Below are 16,890 nucleotides of genomic sequence, written 5' to 3' on the forward strand. Positions count from 1 at the left end.
AATAGAACTGTGGAATCCAGTGATATTGAGACTCATGGTTGGAGCGGTATCTTTGCCGAAGAGGCGGATGCTGGTTTGACAGGCACATACTTGGGATTCACACAGCACTTCTCCTCGGATTTGCACAATATATGGAATATTTCACTCTCTTTACACGTCGCTCTGCACCTGCCTGTCGTACCCCAACACTTCATGACTGAAAGCAAGAGGGAAGGAAGGAGCAGTGTCAGTGTTGAAAGCAAACCAAGAACTGAGGGAGGGAGAAGCTGAAGCTGACTGCCAGAGAGTAGTACAGGAGATAAGGAGACCCATGGGGAAGGAACCTTTACGAGGTGGCCTCTGAGCTCAGTGGAGATTGTAGACCACTGTCTATGATCTCTGTCTACAACCACTGTCTATAATCTCTGTCTACAACCACTGTCTATAATCTCTGTCTGCAACCACTGTCTATAATCTCTGTCTATAACCACTGTCTTTTCTTCCTCCACTTGTGTCCCCAGTCACAGCCCCAAAGTCAGTGGCATGGGATCTACTGGGCAGCTTCACCTCCTTGGCCAGCGCCCTGTGGAGAAGAAAGAACATCCCTCCCTCCAGGGTTTCGTCTCCTCATACAGTATAAGGTACTCAGAGCCCAGTACCAATTAGCCACCTTGTCCAGTTGCCCCCTGGCCCCCTCCTTCTGGCCATGTCAATGAAAGGGGGCAAGAATCTAAAATAAACCCATTAACATCAGTAAATCCTTTAAGACATCAACAAAGCTTCCAAGCATGTTACACTCCCTTCTCCACAACCCCCTGGAACTTTTCGCTGTCAAGGGAATTAGGAACAAACAGCTGCTCTGGGGAACCTACAACCCACAGGTTCCCTATAATTTGGGGTTGAGAATTAGAATTCTCAGCCAGAAATTTGGGAACCATTTTCATGGAGGCAACAATAAATCAATGCTCAAATCCTCCCAAGGAGTGTTTTTGGAAAAGCCTACACTTCCTCTCGACTCCATACCTAAGTCTCTTTCTCTTTGCATCCCACCCCAGGTCCTCGTGTGCAACTTCTCCAGAGAGAGGAGGTCAGAGAGGTCAACTAACGGGCATCAGCTGGTACTAGAGTACCAAACCTCCTCTTGACCAGAGCGACGATCGAAAGGCCTCTGTGGAGACCTCCAGGCCATTCTCCCAGCCAAGCAGTCAGAGCCCTCAGAGTTCCCTAAGCACACAGAAGGTTTCCTGACCCAAAGCCCCTCAGAGAGGTCCTAGTTACCTGGGGAGACCTGGCCCAAGAACAGGGCAAGAAGCAAAACCAGGAGAAGGAGCTTCATGAAGGATGGGGCCTGAAGGAGGAATGGGAGGCTTCTGGACTGGCAGGGCAGGCAGAGGTCTCCGTCCTGGGGGGTCAGGTGGGCATTTATTGCCCTAAGGAGCAGGGCAGAGCTGTGATCAGTGAACCAGCAAGGGAACAGTAATTGGAGATCAGGCCAGCAGACAAGTAATGACCGCACTGATTGAGGAAGCTGGGAGACAGGAAGGGAGGTGACACACAGGCAGCCTTTCTTCTGAAGGTTGCGTAGTACAACTGCGCAGCTAAGAACAAGAACAAACGTTTCTGTTACTGATTTATCTGTGACTGAGGAAACTGAAGGGGAACCAAGTAGATCAGCAAAAGGGTGACACTTCCGTGTGCCCTGCGTTCTTCTCCAGCATTAAGGGCATTTTAGGATGTCCAGGGTACTGGTGATTTATTATCAAAAAAGGGTGGACACAGAAGTAAATAACCCACATAGCTCTACAGTCATGACCCCTGGAAATGAGTACATAGGGATTCATGGATTGGAAATGCAGGAAAGCCACAGAACTTTTAAGATCTGTGTATTGGAGCCAACGCTGTGGCATAGAAGGTAAAGCCATCGCCTACATTGCCAGCATCCCATATGGGCACCGGTTCAAGACCCAACTGATCCACTTCCAATCTAGCTCTCTGCTATGGCCTAGGAAAGCAGTGGAAGATGGCCCTATTCCTTGGGCCCCCTCACCCCATGTGGGAGACCCTGAAGAAGCTCCTGGCTACTGGCTTCAGACTGGCCCAGCTCCAGCCATTGTGGCCATTTGGGGAGTGAACCAGTGGATGGAAGATCCTTCTGTCTGCCTATGCCTGTCTGTAACTCTGCCTTTCAAATAAATAAACAAATCTTTTTAAAAATTTGTTTATTTGAAAGACAGAATGACAGAGAGAGAGAGATCTTCCACCTGCTGGTTCACTTCCCCAAAATACTGCGACAGACAAGGCTAGGCCAGGTCAAAGCCAGAAGCCAGGAACTCCATTTGGGTCTCCCACATGGGTGGCAGGTGCCCAAGGACTTGGACCATCTTCTTTTGCCTTCCCAGGCACTTTAGCAGGAAGCTGGATGGCAAGCAGGGTAGCCAGGACTTGAATTGGCACTCCAGTGTAGGATGCCAGCATAGCTGGGGGTGGCTTAACTTGCTGTGCCACACGCTAGCCTGACACAGCCCTTCCTTCTAATAGCACATGTACATGGGAACCTGTGGTATCCTCCTGGATGGCTAAGGAAAACTATTTATTGCCATTGTGGTATTCTTATAAGGTATTGTAGATTCGCTTTTTGACCCCAGTTCTTCACCTCGACTGGAATCCACACGTTTGCCAAGGTCCCATTCTGGGAGACCTTGACTTTGTCTTGCTGTCCCTTAACTTTGGTCTTAGCCTGGGCCTTGCTTTGGCCAGTGATGTAGGCACAGAAGTGACAGTATCTCAGTTCTAAGCACAGGCTTTAAAAGGTGATGCATGTTTTCACTTCACCTTTTGTGCCTGGGCTGTCACCACGAGAAGAACATGTCCCAGGTCCAAATGTCCTCCTGAGGGGAGCTACATGGGGCAGAGGCATCCCAGGTGACCTGCAGATTTGCAGAGAGAACTTCAGCTGCCCCAGCCGTTCCGGCTTCAAGAGCAGCATTTGAACCAAACCCCAGCAACCTGCTGACAGGTGAGTGATAATAAAGGATTGCTGTTGTAATTGGGGTTTTAGAGAGGAATGTTACTTAGTAATGGCTAACACACACATGAAGCCAGCAGCTAGGCCTAGCATTTTAAAATGAGCAAACACAAAAAATATAATAATGAGGAAAATCTCCTTTCTGGCATGGAATAAGACTGTTGTATCCAAGAAAAATTCATGATGTAAACCAAATGTCATCAAGCTTTCTGTACAGACTCAGATGGTATATTCTTAGAGTTGTGTCTATGAACTGCATTAAGTCTGTTCTCTCTATGTTAATAAAAAAGGTAAATAAAAAGAAGCAGATAGTAAATATAGTCTATACACCATGCAGTCTCCACAACTACTCAACTCCTCAGCTGTAGCACAGCAGCAGACACAAACGTGCGTGGCTGTATTGCAATACGTCACAGGTGCAGAAATTTGAATTCCATATAATCGTCACATATCATTAAGTATTATCACTTTTATTTCTTCCAACTATTTAAAAATGTAAAAAACCGTCCTTAACTGGTAAGCCATATAAAAGCAGGTGTCAGGCTGGCTGCAGACTGGCAAACATAAAGGAGTCAATAATGCCAAATGAAGTCAGGAACACGGACACAGGAAAATGCATGCACTGTGGGTGGGAGTACAGCCCAATGCCTTGAGTATGAGGCCCGGGAAGGTTCAAGACCCAGGGTTTCCAGGACGCCTGTGAGGGCTGGAGGCTCTAATATGAAACAAGAACAATTCTGATAAACTTGCCATAAAGAATTAACCCAGGGGCGGGCGCTGTGGCACAGCAGGTTGACGCCCTGGCCTAAAGCACCCGCATCCGATATGGGCACCGGTTCAAGACCCGGCTGTTCCACTTCTGATCCAGCTCTCTGCTTTAGCCTGGGAAAGCAGTAGAAGATGGCCCAAGTCCTTGGGTCCCTACACCCGCGTGGGAGACCTGGAAGAAGCTCCTGGCTACTGGCTCCTGGCTTCGGATTGGCACAGCTCTGGCCGTTGCGGCTAACTGGGGAGTGAACCAGAGGATGGAAGACTCTCCCTGCCTCTCTCTATGTGTAACTCTGCCTTTCAAATAAATAAATAAATCTAAAAAAAAAAAAAAAAAAAAAGAGGGGCTGGTGCTGTGGCGCAGCAGGTTAAAGTCCTGGCCTGAAGTGCCAGCATCCCATGTGGGCACCGGTTCTAGTCCCGGCTGCTCCTCTTCTGATCCAGCTCTCGGCTGTGGCCTGGGAAAGCAGTGGAAGATGGCTCAAGTTCTTGGGCCCCTGCACCCACGTGGAAGACTCAGAAGAAGCTCCTGGCTTCAGATCAGCACAGCTCCGGCTGTTACAGCCATCTGGGGGATGGAAGACCTCTCTGTCTCTACCTCTCTCTGTAACTCTGTCTTTCAAATAAACAAAATAAAATAATAATAACAAAAGACTACGTCATATACTTAAAAAACAAAAAGAATTAACCCAACCACCTGCAACACAGAGCGAAAATGAAGGAAGAAATGCTCCCTCGATAAAGGACTTGCTTCTGAGTGGGCTTGCTGCTAGTGACGAGATCAGCCCCCTGCACTGGAACCTATTTCCTCTTCCTCAAGAAAGGGATGCTCAGAGGGAACCGAGGACCTATTTGAGTTTACAAGGCCCAAGGCAAGAGCAAACGACACAACAGTGCCTTGAGTGTCTTGAGAGAAGGGAGCCACTCGTGGGGGCACCGTCCTTACAGAAGCCCTGGTAGGGAAGACGCTTCCTTTATACAGCCAGAGGCCCCTCATGGCTCAGTTGAAACTTTTTTATGTAAAAAGATTTGAGATCCATGCTCAGTTTTTTCAATAATATGCATTTCCATGAACTTGTCAACATACCTTTGCATGATAATATTACTGATCTCTTGAGTCCTCTATGAAGATTAAATTAGGTAATAATTGCACAGGACACAGAACAGAGCCTAGTGTAGAGGGAAGCCCCTGGTGGCTTGGAGAAGACATTATTTACCATGAATTCCACCTCCGTGACTTCTTGGACTATTTGCCTGCTGTCTGTCAGCCGCTCTCATCCTGAAGCTTTCCTGGCTCTCCTCCACTCTACAGTCGACGCTCAACAAAAGCAGCATGAGGACCGTGACTGAGAACTCTCTGCTCAGTGGACTTTTTCCAATTAAATTAAAACGTGTCAAAATGTCATGGCTCAAGTCTAAAGCCCAGAAGGCTTACCCAGCACCCAAGCTCAAGGCCAGCTCTCTCCTGTGTAACCGGATTCTGTTTGGACCATGGCGGAAGATGATAAAGACAGACCCGGGTTTTTAATCAAAACTTGTTTCCAAGCTTATCCACTTTCCCAGCTCTCCTGGTGCCTCCCAGCAGCTCTTCCCTGGCCCCTTATCTGTACTGTTGCCTGAATGTTTGCAGAAACTGCTTGCTCCCTCAATACTTCATTTGTCTTCTTTTCCAGGAGCCAAGCTCTGCTCTCTCCAAAGTGAGAATGTGTTTTCATCCCCACCCCCTTCCAGAATGTCCATCTCAAACTCTCCCCACCCAAACACACCCAGGCTATGGTACGCGTCCTATGGACTAAGGACAAAGGTGCTAGAAAGATGAATGTGTGAGTGACTTCTACATATAAGAGCATGAAAGAAATGATAGAAAGGATATAGAGAAAAAGGAACACTTGCACATTGTTGATAGATGTATATTAGTACAATCATTACAGAAAATAGCATTGCGTTTCCTCAAAAAATTAAAAACAGAGCTATCAGCGGCCAGAATTCAAGCTGCCAGTGGCATGGTAGGTTATGTCACTGCTTGAGATGCAGGCACCCCATATCAGAGCGCCAGTTCAAGTCCAGGCGGCTCCTCTTCTGATCCAGCTTCTGGTTAAGCTCACCCTGGGATGCATCAGATGATGGCTCAAGTGCTCAGGTCCCTGCCAACCATGTGGGGGACCTGAATGGAGTTCCTGGCTCTCGGCTTTGGCCTGGCCCAGCCCTGGCTGTTGTGGCCATTTGGGAAGTGAACCAGCAGACAGAAGATCTCTCTCTCCCCCAACCTCTCTCTCTCTCCTTCCCCCTCTCTCATTCTTTCTTCCTCTTCCTCTCACTCTGACAATCTGCCTTTCAAATAAATCCCTTTCTTCAATCCCAAAAAATGTCCGGTGTATATCCAAAGGAAAAGAAATCAGTATGTTGAAGAGATGCCTGCACTCCCACGTTCACTGCAGCATTATTTGCAATAGCCAAGATATGGTTACAACCTATGTGTTGGATCCATGAATAAGAATGTGGTATATCACACAAAGCATCAAAAGAAGAAAATCCCACCCTTGGCAAAAATGGGTGATCCTGGAGGCGACTATCTTAAGGGAAATAAGCCAGTGACAAAAAAACAAATACTGCATGAGTGCACTCATATATGGACTCTTAAAAAGCCAAGTTCCGGGGCCGGTGCCGTGGCTCACTTGGTTAATCCTCTGCCTGTGGCGCCCGCATCCCATATGGGCACCGGGTTCTAGTCCCGATTGCTCCTCTTCCAGTCCAGCTCTCTGCTGTGGCCCGGGAGGGCAGTGGAGGAGGGCCCAAGTCCTTGGGCCCTGCACCCCATGGGAGACCAGGAGGAAGCTCCTGGCTCCTGGCTTCGGATCGGCGCAGCTCCAGCTGTGGCGGCCATTTGGGGAGTGAACCAATGGAGGGAAGACCTTTCTCTCTGTCTCTCTCTCACTGTCTATAACTCTACCTGTCAAATAAATAAATAAAAAGCCAAGTTCCTAAAGCAGAGAGCGGAATGGTGGTTGCCAGGGGCTCGGACAGGAGAAAGCGGGAGAGGCTGGTCAAACGGTACCTGCCTCCCGTCAGGAAATGAGTGAGTTCTGGGAGTTAATGGATGGCATACCTGAAGCTGGGCAATTTGTGAAGACGAGAAGTTTATTCCTCATAATTCTGGAGACTACACCGTCTGGGATAAAGGTTGGTGAGCACCACACCTCTTTGCCTCCAAGAAGGCGCCCCCTCCAGAGGAAATGCTGGGAACTCAGTCATGGGAGGCGCGGTGGACACAGGGGCCCCTCCCCCTTCACGCCCTCTCATACGTGCTTATCCCACTCAACTGTGAGCCGGCACATGAACGATCTCTCTCTCTCTCTGTCTCCATCCCTCTCTTCTACTCTGCCTCTCAAATAAATAAACAAGCCTTTTGTAAAGTGGTAGATATGAGAAGCTACAGATGTGTTAATTAACTCAATGGTAGTTCTAATTTTACAATATATGCATACTTTAAATTGTCACACTGTACACCTTAAATATATAAAATTTTTGTTAATTACACCTTAAAAATTGTAAAGATTTTTTTGGGGAGAATACAGGAGGTAATGGATACAGAACACCTCTCCTATATACCTCAGCTTCCATGGGGGTTTGGCTCCAAGATGCCCCCCATCCACAGATACCAAAATCTAGTTGCTTAAGTTCTTTATATGAACGGCACAGTATTTACATAAAACCTACACTCACTCCCACCCCCACCCCATACTGTCAGCCTTTCGTACCTGTGGGTTCCTTTAGGCATGAATTCAACCAACTGTGGACCAAATATATTTGGGAAAAAAATCACATCTGCACTGAACATGTACAGGCTATTTTTCCTTTCTATTATGCATATAAAAATCTGTATAACAACTATTTACATAGCATTTGCATTGCATTCAGTATCGTCAGGAATCCAGAGATGACTTCAAGTACGTGAGAAAAGGTAGATAGGGTGCACACAGTCACCAGGCCATTTAATGTCAGAGACTTCACTATCAGAAGATTTCCATGTCCATGAGAGTCTTAGACCAGTCTCCCACAAGTGCCAAGGGCAGCTATGCTTTTAATCATCCATAGATTATTTATAATACCTAATACAAAGTAAATACTATGTAAGTAGTGGTGATACTGCATTGTTTAGGGAATGACAAGAAAAAAGTCCATACGTATTCAGTACACATGCTATTTTGTGAATATTCTTTTTTAAGATTTATTTATTTATTTGAAAGTCAGAGTTATACAGAGAGAGGAGAGGCAGAGAGAGAGAGCAGTCCGCCATCCGATGGTTCACTCCCCAATTGGCTGCAACGACTGGAGCTGCGGCAATCCGAAGCCAGGAGCCAGGAGCTCCTTCCGGGTCTCCCATGCAGGTGCAGGGGCCCAAGGACTGGAATCATCCTCGACTACTATCCCAGGCCACAGCAGAGAGCTGGATTGGAAGAGGAGCAGCTGGGACTAGAACTAGCGCCCATATGGGATGCCGGCACTTCAGGCCAGGGCTTTAACCCACTGTGCCACAGCGCCGGCCCCTTGTGAATATTTTTGATCCACAGATGATTTAATGTATAGATGTAGAACCCTTGGATGCATAACAGCCAACTGTACTTCCAGACCTAGACATTTCCTTCTCGAGTGTGATTGGGTACACTAAGAGACAGACACAGACTTCAGCCAAACAGGTTTTACTAAAGCTCAGAAATCTACAGAGGTCAGACTCAAGACAGATTTATCTTCTGTTTTGTGGCCTTGGACTTCAAAGCACACATTCAGTGCCACGGTAAGTTTGGCTTCTCCTTGGCCTTCACGCAGCACAGTTTTCCACTCACACAGAAAACATAGAACTTCTCGGTCTTGGAGCATTTGTCACGGCAGTTGCCATGAAGATTCCAACATTTTTCAGTGCTGCCTAATAGAAAGATAAAAAGAGGGGAACTGTTATCACTCATGAGCGTAAACAGGTACCAGATTGAGAGAATCAGCAGAGCCAGACAGGAAGGGGGCTTTCATTTTTAATATTCATTTATTTATTTGAAAGTCAGAGCTACAGAGAAGGACAGGGAGAGGCAGAGAGAGGGAGGAAGATCTTCCATCTGCTGGTTCACTCCCCAAATGGCCACAACAGCCCAGGCTGGGCCAGGCCAAAGCCAGGATCCAGGTGCTTCTTCTGGGTCTCCCATGTGGGTATAGAGAGGCCCAAGGACTTAAACCATCTTCTTCTATTTTCCCAGGTGCATTAGCAGGGAGCTGGATTGGAAGTGGAGTAGCTGGGACACAAACTGGGGCCCATATGGGAGCCAGCACTGCAGGCAGTGGCTTTACCCACTAGGCCGCATTGCCAGGCCTGGGGTGGGGGTGGGAGAAGCTGTTTAAGAAAGCAGAGTCACCCTAGATAGGTAGGATGGTAAATATAATCTCACAACTACCCCAACCCAAATCCAGCTACCCCAACCCAAATCCAGCCCTCCATGAATGTCCCCTCACAGAGAGTCAGAGGACCACAGTGGTTAACATCATGGACTCTTGGAACATACAGACTTGGATTGGGAATCTGCCTCACAGGCCAACTGGAAGAACTTGTACAGGTTACTTCTCTCACTGCACCAATTTCCTCTTTTCCAAAAAGAAGATAAAACACCTGCCTCAGAACAGCGCCTGTCTCCAGTCCTGGCTCCACTTCCATTCCAGCTTCCTGCTAATGCACACGTGGGATGCAGCAAGTGATTGCGCAAGAGCGTGAGTATCTGCCACCCATGTGGGAGACCTGGACTGAACTCCTGGCTCCTGGCCTCCGCCTGCTCCAGCCCTGGCTGATTCAGGTATCTGGGGAATGAACTAGCAGATGAGACACCGATCTCTCGCTCAATCCCTCTCTCTCTCTCAATCTCTCTCTCTCTCAATCTCTCTCTCTCTCTCTCTCTCCCCACTGCCCTTCTTTCTCAGGCTTTCAAATAAAATCAAAATAAATTAAAAATTTTTTAAAGATTTATTTATTTTGATGTTTATTTTGATGCAAAAAATTTAATTCATGCATAGCTTCAAAATAGACATTTTCCATAAACTTTTTGATAATCTCTCATACACTTAGACTTCAATTTTTTGCACCAAGACAAACCTATCTTTTATTTAGATTTTGCCATGAACTTTTTGATGTGCCCTCATGGTACAAACTACATTCAATAAAAATAGAAATAGAAAAATATTTGAAAACACAAACTGAAAGAGCATATAGCATACAGGACAATATTGACACACTGCAAGATAGAGTCTAGCATAATTATCAAACATTACAAAGAAAGAAAAAAATGCTTCGGGTACCCAAGCCACAGACAAAAAAAGTAAGTGATATAAGGGGAAGAAAATTAGACCACACTTAAGATTCTTTGGCAACAGTACTTTATGCCAGGGGGGAAAAATGGTGTCATGGATTCAAGCTACTTAAGGAAAGAAAAAAACAAGTAAACAATGTTATATATAGCAAAACTGACTTCCAAGTACAAAGAGCAAAAACAAATTCATATCAACATACTGAAGCCTGGGAAACAGTGTTCCCATGTGCTTTTCCTAAGGAAAGAGCTTTAGACAAACAAATGAGAGGGGCATTGAGAGAGGAATAAACATTAAATATAAAATTACTTGTAGAAGGACTAAAATTAAACAGACTTTTAAAAAAAAAGAGAGTAGGGTATGTAATAAAGAATTCATATGCCCTGAAAAAATAGATACAGTGCAATATAAACGTGAGAGCATAATGGCGAGAGCAAATGCAGAAATTTTAATTTGTTTAAGTTATCATGCTATTGTGGTAATACTGGTATTATTACACTGACATACCGTATATGGAATGAGAGACAAGTCAAATGAGTGACTTAACTATATCCTGTAGCCTTGAGAACCAGAATTCTCAGTGTAAGGGGAAAAACATTGATGTCATAGAGAAGACTGGTTCTGAATTTGAGTTCTGAATTGGAATTGGAAGTACTAGTATGAACTCATGGGTACTTTACTTTTAGATGGATAGGGGAGGCAGGTTTTTCCATCTCTGGTCACTGAAAAAGCTTAGAACAATGACTAATGTATAGAAATCAGTATTCCTAGCATCCACATTATAGGTTTAAAATTTCATCTCCCACCAAAATAAAATAAACCAAGGCTTCTTGGAAATACGGCTGATTCCAGTTCTTGGGCAGACAACTATAAAACAAATTTGAGACATTCTGTCATACCAGATACTAAGGAAAATACCAAAGATGCGTGGGAGTATACCAAAAAGATTCATGAGTCAAATTAAAAAGGTCAAGAATTGAACAATTTATATATCAACAGGGATACTCATTGCAGTACACTGAACTCATGGCTTAGAACCAGGCATTCAAAATAATATTTAGGAGAAAATCAATCACTCAACCTCAGAGGTTGATAGAAAACTAACGCATTAGCTTAAAACTCATAAACAAAGATAGAGTCAAGTATTTATCCCACCTTTCTTCTCTAAACCCTAAACCCCAAGGTAACCAAAGAGGAGACTTTGACAGCAGTTTAGCTAATAAACAAATGCTCTTCCCACCGCACCTGCACGGCTCAGTCCCTCACTTCCTACAAGTCTTTGTTCAAATGTCACTTTCTCTTTGGGGCATTCCCTTAACACCCCTTTTTAAACTGAAAACAGCTCCTCTGATACTTGCCGCCTCCTTTCCTGTTTAATCTACTCATTGCCTCCCCCAACAGAATTGTGAGCTCCAAGAGGAAGGGGATTCTGTTTGGTTCGTCCGTTGGTTGCTTCACTGCTCTCTCTCCAGCAACTATCACAGTGACTGGCACATGAGATCTACTCAATAGTATTTGTTGAATGAGTGAACTACCTAATTAAGAATGACATATAAACTGTCCCTAAATCCAACTGCCATCAGGGGAATAAGGGGATGGGTGTGGGGTGAAAGTAGATACACTGAAAGACCAAACTTTTATCCAAACCAGAATGAACGCGTCTACGAGGCTGTTTTAAATCAGGTGAGATGAATACAGCTGTCTGCTGAGTTTATGTCCAGCCCCTCTTCCCTTTCCAACTCCTGACTTCCCCAATAGCACGATGGAGATTGCTAGAAACATTCACACCAAAATTTCAGTGTGTCCAGTGTAGATCGCTCAACCTAATTTATTATTTCACATGGAGAAATGAGTGAATTTCAATTCGGTGGAGCCAAGTTTTTCTGGGGGCATTAGAAAGCTAGCAAATGGCAGGGCAGGATCTAACTCAAGATCTGGGAGCTCTTCCCTGTTGCCCTAGTCAAACTGGCATTTCACATGCCACCTGTCAGCCCATCCTCCCACATGCCCTGAGGGACCCTGACCAAGACCCGTTCTCCACCTCCTGCTCCTCCCCGGCAGCAGCCTAGGTTACCTGGAATGCCCTGGGACAGGAGCAGCAGCATGGTCAAAGTTAGCCAAAGAATCTTCATGACTTCAGTGAGCCCACAGAGCTGTCTCAGTTCTGGTGAGGTGACAAAGAATGAGGACGAGCTCGGGATTCCTCGCTTTCCTGATCAGCTGGGATATGTGTGTCCTTTGCACGTGTCCCAGCTGCCCACGGGTACAGTCTGCTCTGGCACAGCCTGCCTTCCTCGCATGCAGTCACCATCCCCCGCAGCCACGCTGTGGACCACGCACCCCTGGGCTGACTTTCCTCCCTTTGTCCACCTTCACCTTTTAGGAACCAGCAAGAATAAATCATACCAAAGGGGTATTTTATAACTATATTTCATCCCTTGTTACAACCCAGCTAATATCCCCCAGGACTCCACATCACACCTAGGAAAAAATTCCACCATCTCTACTATGCCTTACCAAGTCCTGCATCGTCTGCTCGATCATCATTATTGGTCTATAAACCATGGATCATGGCGTGATCGCAAGTTAAGCACGTTCCTTTGTAAAAGCAATTGTCCCATTTGGGAGCTGAGGAAGACAGAGGGGAGGGCATTCATTCAGACCTTAAAGAGAATAGGTCTTTGGGATTTCTCACCAAGAACAAGAGGTGCCCCTGCCTAACATGCTCTGTTTCAGCTAGGATTTGGGCATTGTGGGTGAGAGAGGGCAGAGTGATAACATTCAGCTCTCTGTCCTGGCTGCGACACTTAGCAGCTGTGTGGCCTCGGGAGAGTGGCTTCCTCTCTGTGGACTTCAGTCTTACCAATGAGCAGACAGGACCAGGTGGGCTGTAGGCACAAACCCAATCCTTATACACCGTGGCTCCCGGCATGCTGAAAAGGCCTTGAACATGGAAAGTGGCAGAACTCCAGGTTTCCAGGTGTTCTCCACCAACACAAGCTAAGCTGCTGGGATTGACACACAAGGTTTCTCGGGGCTCACTTCATCAGGTGCTAATTCTCTGTACACCTGGGGTCAGAGTCCTCTTCCCTTGGTATCTACATCCAATAGGCTATATGGGTTGTTCTTGCAAACCATGGTCCCTTATGGGTTTGCTCTTAGTATAGTCAAAGCACAGATATTTTCTCTAGTTATTACAATACAAAGGCTTCATATCCTCCCAGGACCCCTGAATGGTTCAGAAACCTTCTGCTTCACTCTCGTATTAGAAAGTCTTTAAATCCTTTTTCAGGATTAGGGTATTATAAAAATAGGTTGATGGCTATCTGTAGGAAAAGAAGATATGGGATAACTAAGGATGTCTTTTCTTTTAAAGACTTATTTATTTATTTGAAAGTTACAGTTACAGAGAGAGAGGGAGAGAGAGAGAGAGAGAGAGAGAGAGAGAGAGAGAGAGAGAGATCTTCTATCTGCTGGTTCACTCCCCAAATGGTTGCAACAACCAAGTCTGGGCCAGGTTGTAGCCAGGAGCCTGGAACTTCCTCCAGGTCTCCCATATAGGTGCAGGGGTCCAAGCACTTGGGTCATCTTCAGCTGCTTTCCCAGGCCATTAGCAGGGAGCTGGATTAGAAGAAGATCAGCCAGGACTCAAGCTGGCGCCCATATAGGATGCTGGCATTGCAAGCAATGGCTTATCCCGTTATGCCACAACACCAGCCCTCCAGTGTGTATTTTATAACTACAGCACCTCTCTGTTCAGATGCTGGCCCCTAGGATTTAATTTTTACTCATTACCTCAATAAAACCCCCTTCTTTTAAGGCTTATCATTTTCAGTCGGTAGTTTTTAACCCTTTAAAAGGAGCTGCTCCAGTTTTCTCATTTCCCAAACAATGGGAAAAAAAAGGCCAACGGGGCCAGCACCGTGGCATAGTGAGTAAAGCCGCCGCCTGCAGTGCCAGCATCCCATATAGGTCTTGGTTCAAGTCCCAGCTGCTCCACTTCCAATTCAGCTCTCTGCTGTGGCCTGGGAAAACAGCAGAAGATGGCCCAAGTCCTTGGGCCCCTGCACCTGCGTGGGAGATCTAGAGGAACTCCTGGCTCCTGGCTTCGGATCAGCTCAGCTCCCGCTGTTGCAGCCATTTGGGGAGTGAACCATAAGATGGAAGATCTCTCTCTCTCTCTCTGCTTCTGCCTCTGCCTCTTCCTCTCTGTAACTCTGCCTTTAAAATAGATAAATAAATCAAAGCAAGAAAGCAAGCAAGCAAGAAAGAAAGAAAGAAAGGAAGGAAGGAAAAGGCCAGCCTGGCTGAAGAGTGAGGAGAAGCTGGTATAAGGTGAGGTCAGCGAGGTGAATAGCAGCCGGATCATGCAAGCCAGGGAGACGAGTTGGACTGTTATCCCACGTGCAAAAGACAGCCATCAGTTAGCTTTACCTGACTGCTAGTTTCTACAGACTTACTTATTTATTGACGTAGTTATTTATTTGAAAGGCAGAGCAACAGAGACAGAAGGAGAGGCAGAGAAGGAGAGAGAGCTCCTCCATCAGTTGGTTCACTCCCCCAAATGGTCACAACAGCCAGGGCTGGGCCAGGAGCCAGGAACTCCATCCGGGTCTCCCACATGGGTGGCAGGGGCCCAAGTGCTTGGACCATCTTCCGCTGCCTTCCCAAGGTCATTGGCAGGGAGCTGAAACAGAAGAATAGCTGGGATTACAATTGGCACTCTGATATGGGACAGATATGTTGCATTGCAAGCTGCAACAACCTGCTGCGCCACAACACTGCCCTCCCAATTAATTTCTTAAAATATGAGTGTGGAAGCTCGGTGAAGGATGAAAAGTCCAAAACTGAGACTGGAATGCCCACCTGAGTATCTGAGCTGAGAGTAAAGTATGTCTGGCTCCCAAAAGGAACACCTAGCGGCGTCACCTGAACACACAGGTGACCGCCTTAAGGTGAAGCTGCTGTATTGCAGGGCATGGTATTTTCAGGCTCTTGGTATTAGAAATCACACTCCAAAAAGGCTGACCAGTTTGCAATTCCATGAACAAAATACTGCTGTTTCCCAATATCCTAGAAAACTCTGAGATTATCAAGAAAACATTCTCACCAATGAGTGGCTAAACGATACCTCAGTGTCATTGGTTTTTCTTTGATTCCCTACTCACATGAGAAGGTTGGCTGTCCTGTGGGAAGGATTGAAGGATTATTAAAACAGGGGAGGCTGGAGCAGATGGGGGGTAGGGGTCAACCTCCCCATCACCTTACGTGGTTCTCGAGGTGCTGACAAGGCACAGTCAGCAAAAGAACACAGCGATCCAGGTTTTCAACTCCTAAGTGGATTCTCCGGGCTGCCCTCATAAGACCCGAAGTCTCTGAAACATGGAGGTCAAGGGTCTTTCCCCTTGACCTCAACTCCCAAGTACACTGTGTGGCTCTTGCAAAGCTGTAGTCCGTCCCCGGGCCTGCCATTTGAAGAGTCTCAGTCAACCACTAATGTTGCTCAGGTTTTGAAGCCTTTGTCAGGTGTAACCCTCATGGGCTGGGTTCGCGACAGGTGACAAGGGAGACTGGCCAGGGAGCAGAGGAACACCGCACCACATGTGCACATCATAGCCTGTCCAAGGAGAGTCAGCATGGCCAAGATCTTTTTACAGAATAGTTTTACATTACAAAACAGAAATCGTGGAACGGTGCAGAGTTCCCCTCTCCCCACACTCAGATCCTCTATTATTAACACCTCGTGTCAGTGTGAGGTATTTATCACCATTAACGAACCACAGCCATCCTCTCTCTGCTTCCAGCCCTCTGACCAATGTGACCCCAGAGTCGCCATCAAACTTTTCTCCATGAACTCAACCAACAGGCCGTCACCTTGTTGGGCTAAGGTCTTCCAGTGGCTCCTACCCCAGCTCCCTTAGCAGTCCCACCACAGCCCTGGAAGTGGTCTGTTTCCTTGGCTCACCTACCCATGCCAGGGCTGGCTGCCGACTTTCCTCTAATCCTTACAACCCTTTGCTTTTCCAGCTCCTCCTACAGCGGAATTGAGTCTAATTCTTAACCACAAATTTCTTATCCATCATAATGACAGTTCTGTTTCCCTGACTGAGCTTTAAATAATATGTTTGAAAAGCTGAGCTCCCTGAACAGCAATGAACGCCATGGCCATGGGGGACGCCCAGACTTTTGGAACCAAGTCCCTTCCCAGCCTCTCTTCTCCTCTTCCTTATAAAGACTTTAGAGGGAATTATTTGTACTTGCCAACCTCACTCGTTTACTTATCTATCTTCAACCCCATTCAATATGTTTGCTGTCCCTACAGAAATAGTTTTCACTGTTATCTTATCCAGATCTGCTTCTATTCCCTTGACCTCTGGATTTTTAATCCTTGACCTCTGGCTGTTTAATAGAGGGGAACTGCTTACACATTGTTGGAAGATTGAAAGTGGAAAGAGGACCCTGCGGCAATGGGCATTATAGTAACTAGGGATGCAGCTACCGTCCTAGGGCTGAAAAGCCCAAAAGAAAGAGTAGTTTTCCAGGCCAGCATTGTGACATAGCACATAAAGCTGCTGCCTGCGACGCCGGCATCCCTTGTGGGCACCAGTTCGTGTCCCGGATGCTCCACTTCTGATCCAGCTCCCTGCTAATGTGCCTGGAAAGCAGCATAGGATGGCCTAAGTCCCTGGGTCCCTATACCATGTGGGAAACCCAGAAGAAGCTCCTGGCTCCTAGTATCAGACTGGCACAGCCCTGGCCATCATGGCCATTTGGGA

At 46.6% G+C, this 16,890-nt stretch overlaps 2 protein-coding genes across 2 annotated transcripts; both read right to left on the reverse strand.

Moving 5' to 3' along the window:
* Window positions 1-32: 32 nt before the first annotated feature.
* Window positions 33-1,315, reverse strand: DEFB121 (defensin beta 121). The gene is made up of 2 exons (XM_062202540.1): window positions 1,258-1,315; window positions 33-196 (listed from the first exon to the last, which is right to left on the reverse strand). The coding sequence occupies exons 1-2, from the start codon at window positions 1,313-1,315 to the stop codon at window positions 33-35; spliced, it is 222 nt and encodes a 73-aa protein (XP_062058524.1).
* A 7,241-nt stretch (window positions 1,316-8,556) lies between these two features.
* LOC133768169 (beta-defensin 123-like) lies at window positions 8,557-12,246 on the reverse strand. The gene is made up of 2 exons (XM_062202541.1): window positions 12,189-12,246; window positions 8,557-8,696 (listed from the first exon to the last, which is right to left on the reverse strand). The coding sequence occupies exons 1-2, from the start codon at window positions 12,244-12,246 to the stop codon at window positions 8,557-8,559; spliced, it is 198 nt and encodes a 65-aa protein (XP_062058525.1).
* Between the last annotated feature and the right edge of the window lie 4,644 nt (window positions 12,247-16,890).

This window comes from Lepus europaeus, chromosome 10 (genome assembly GCF_033115175.1).
Source record: "Lepus europaeus isolate LE1 chromosome 10, mLepTim1.pri, whole genome shotgun sequence".
In the NCBI taxonomy this organism is placed as follows: domain Eukaryota; kingdom Metazoa; phylum Chordata; class Mammalia; order Lagomorpha; family Leporidae; genus Lepus; species Lepus europaeus.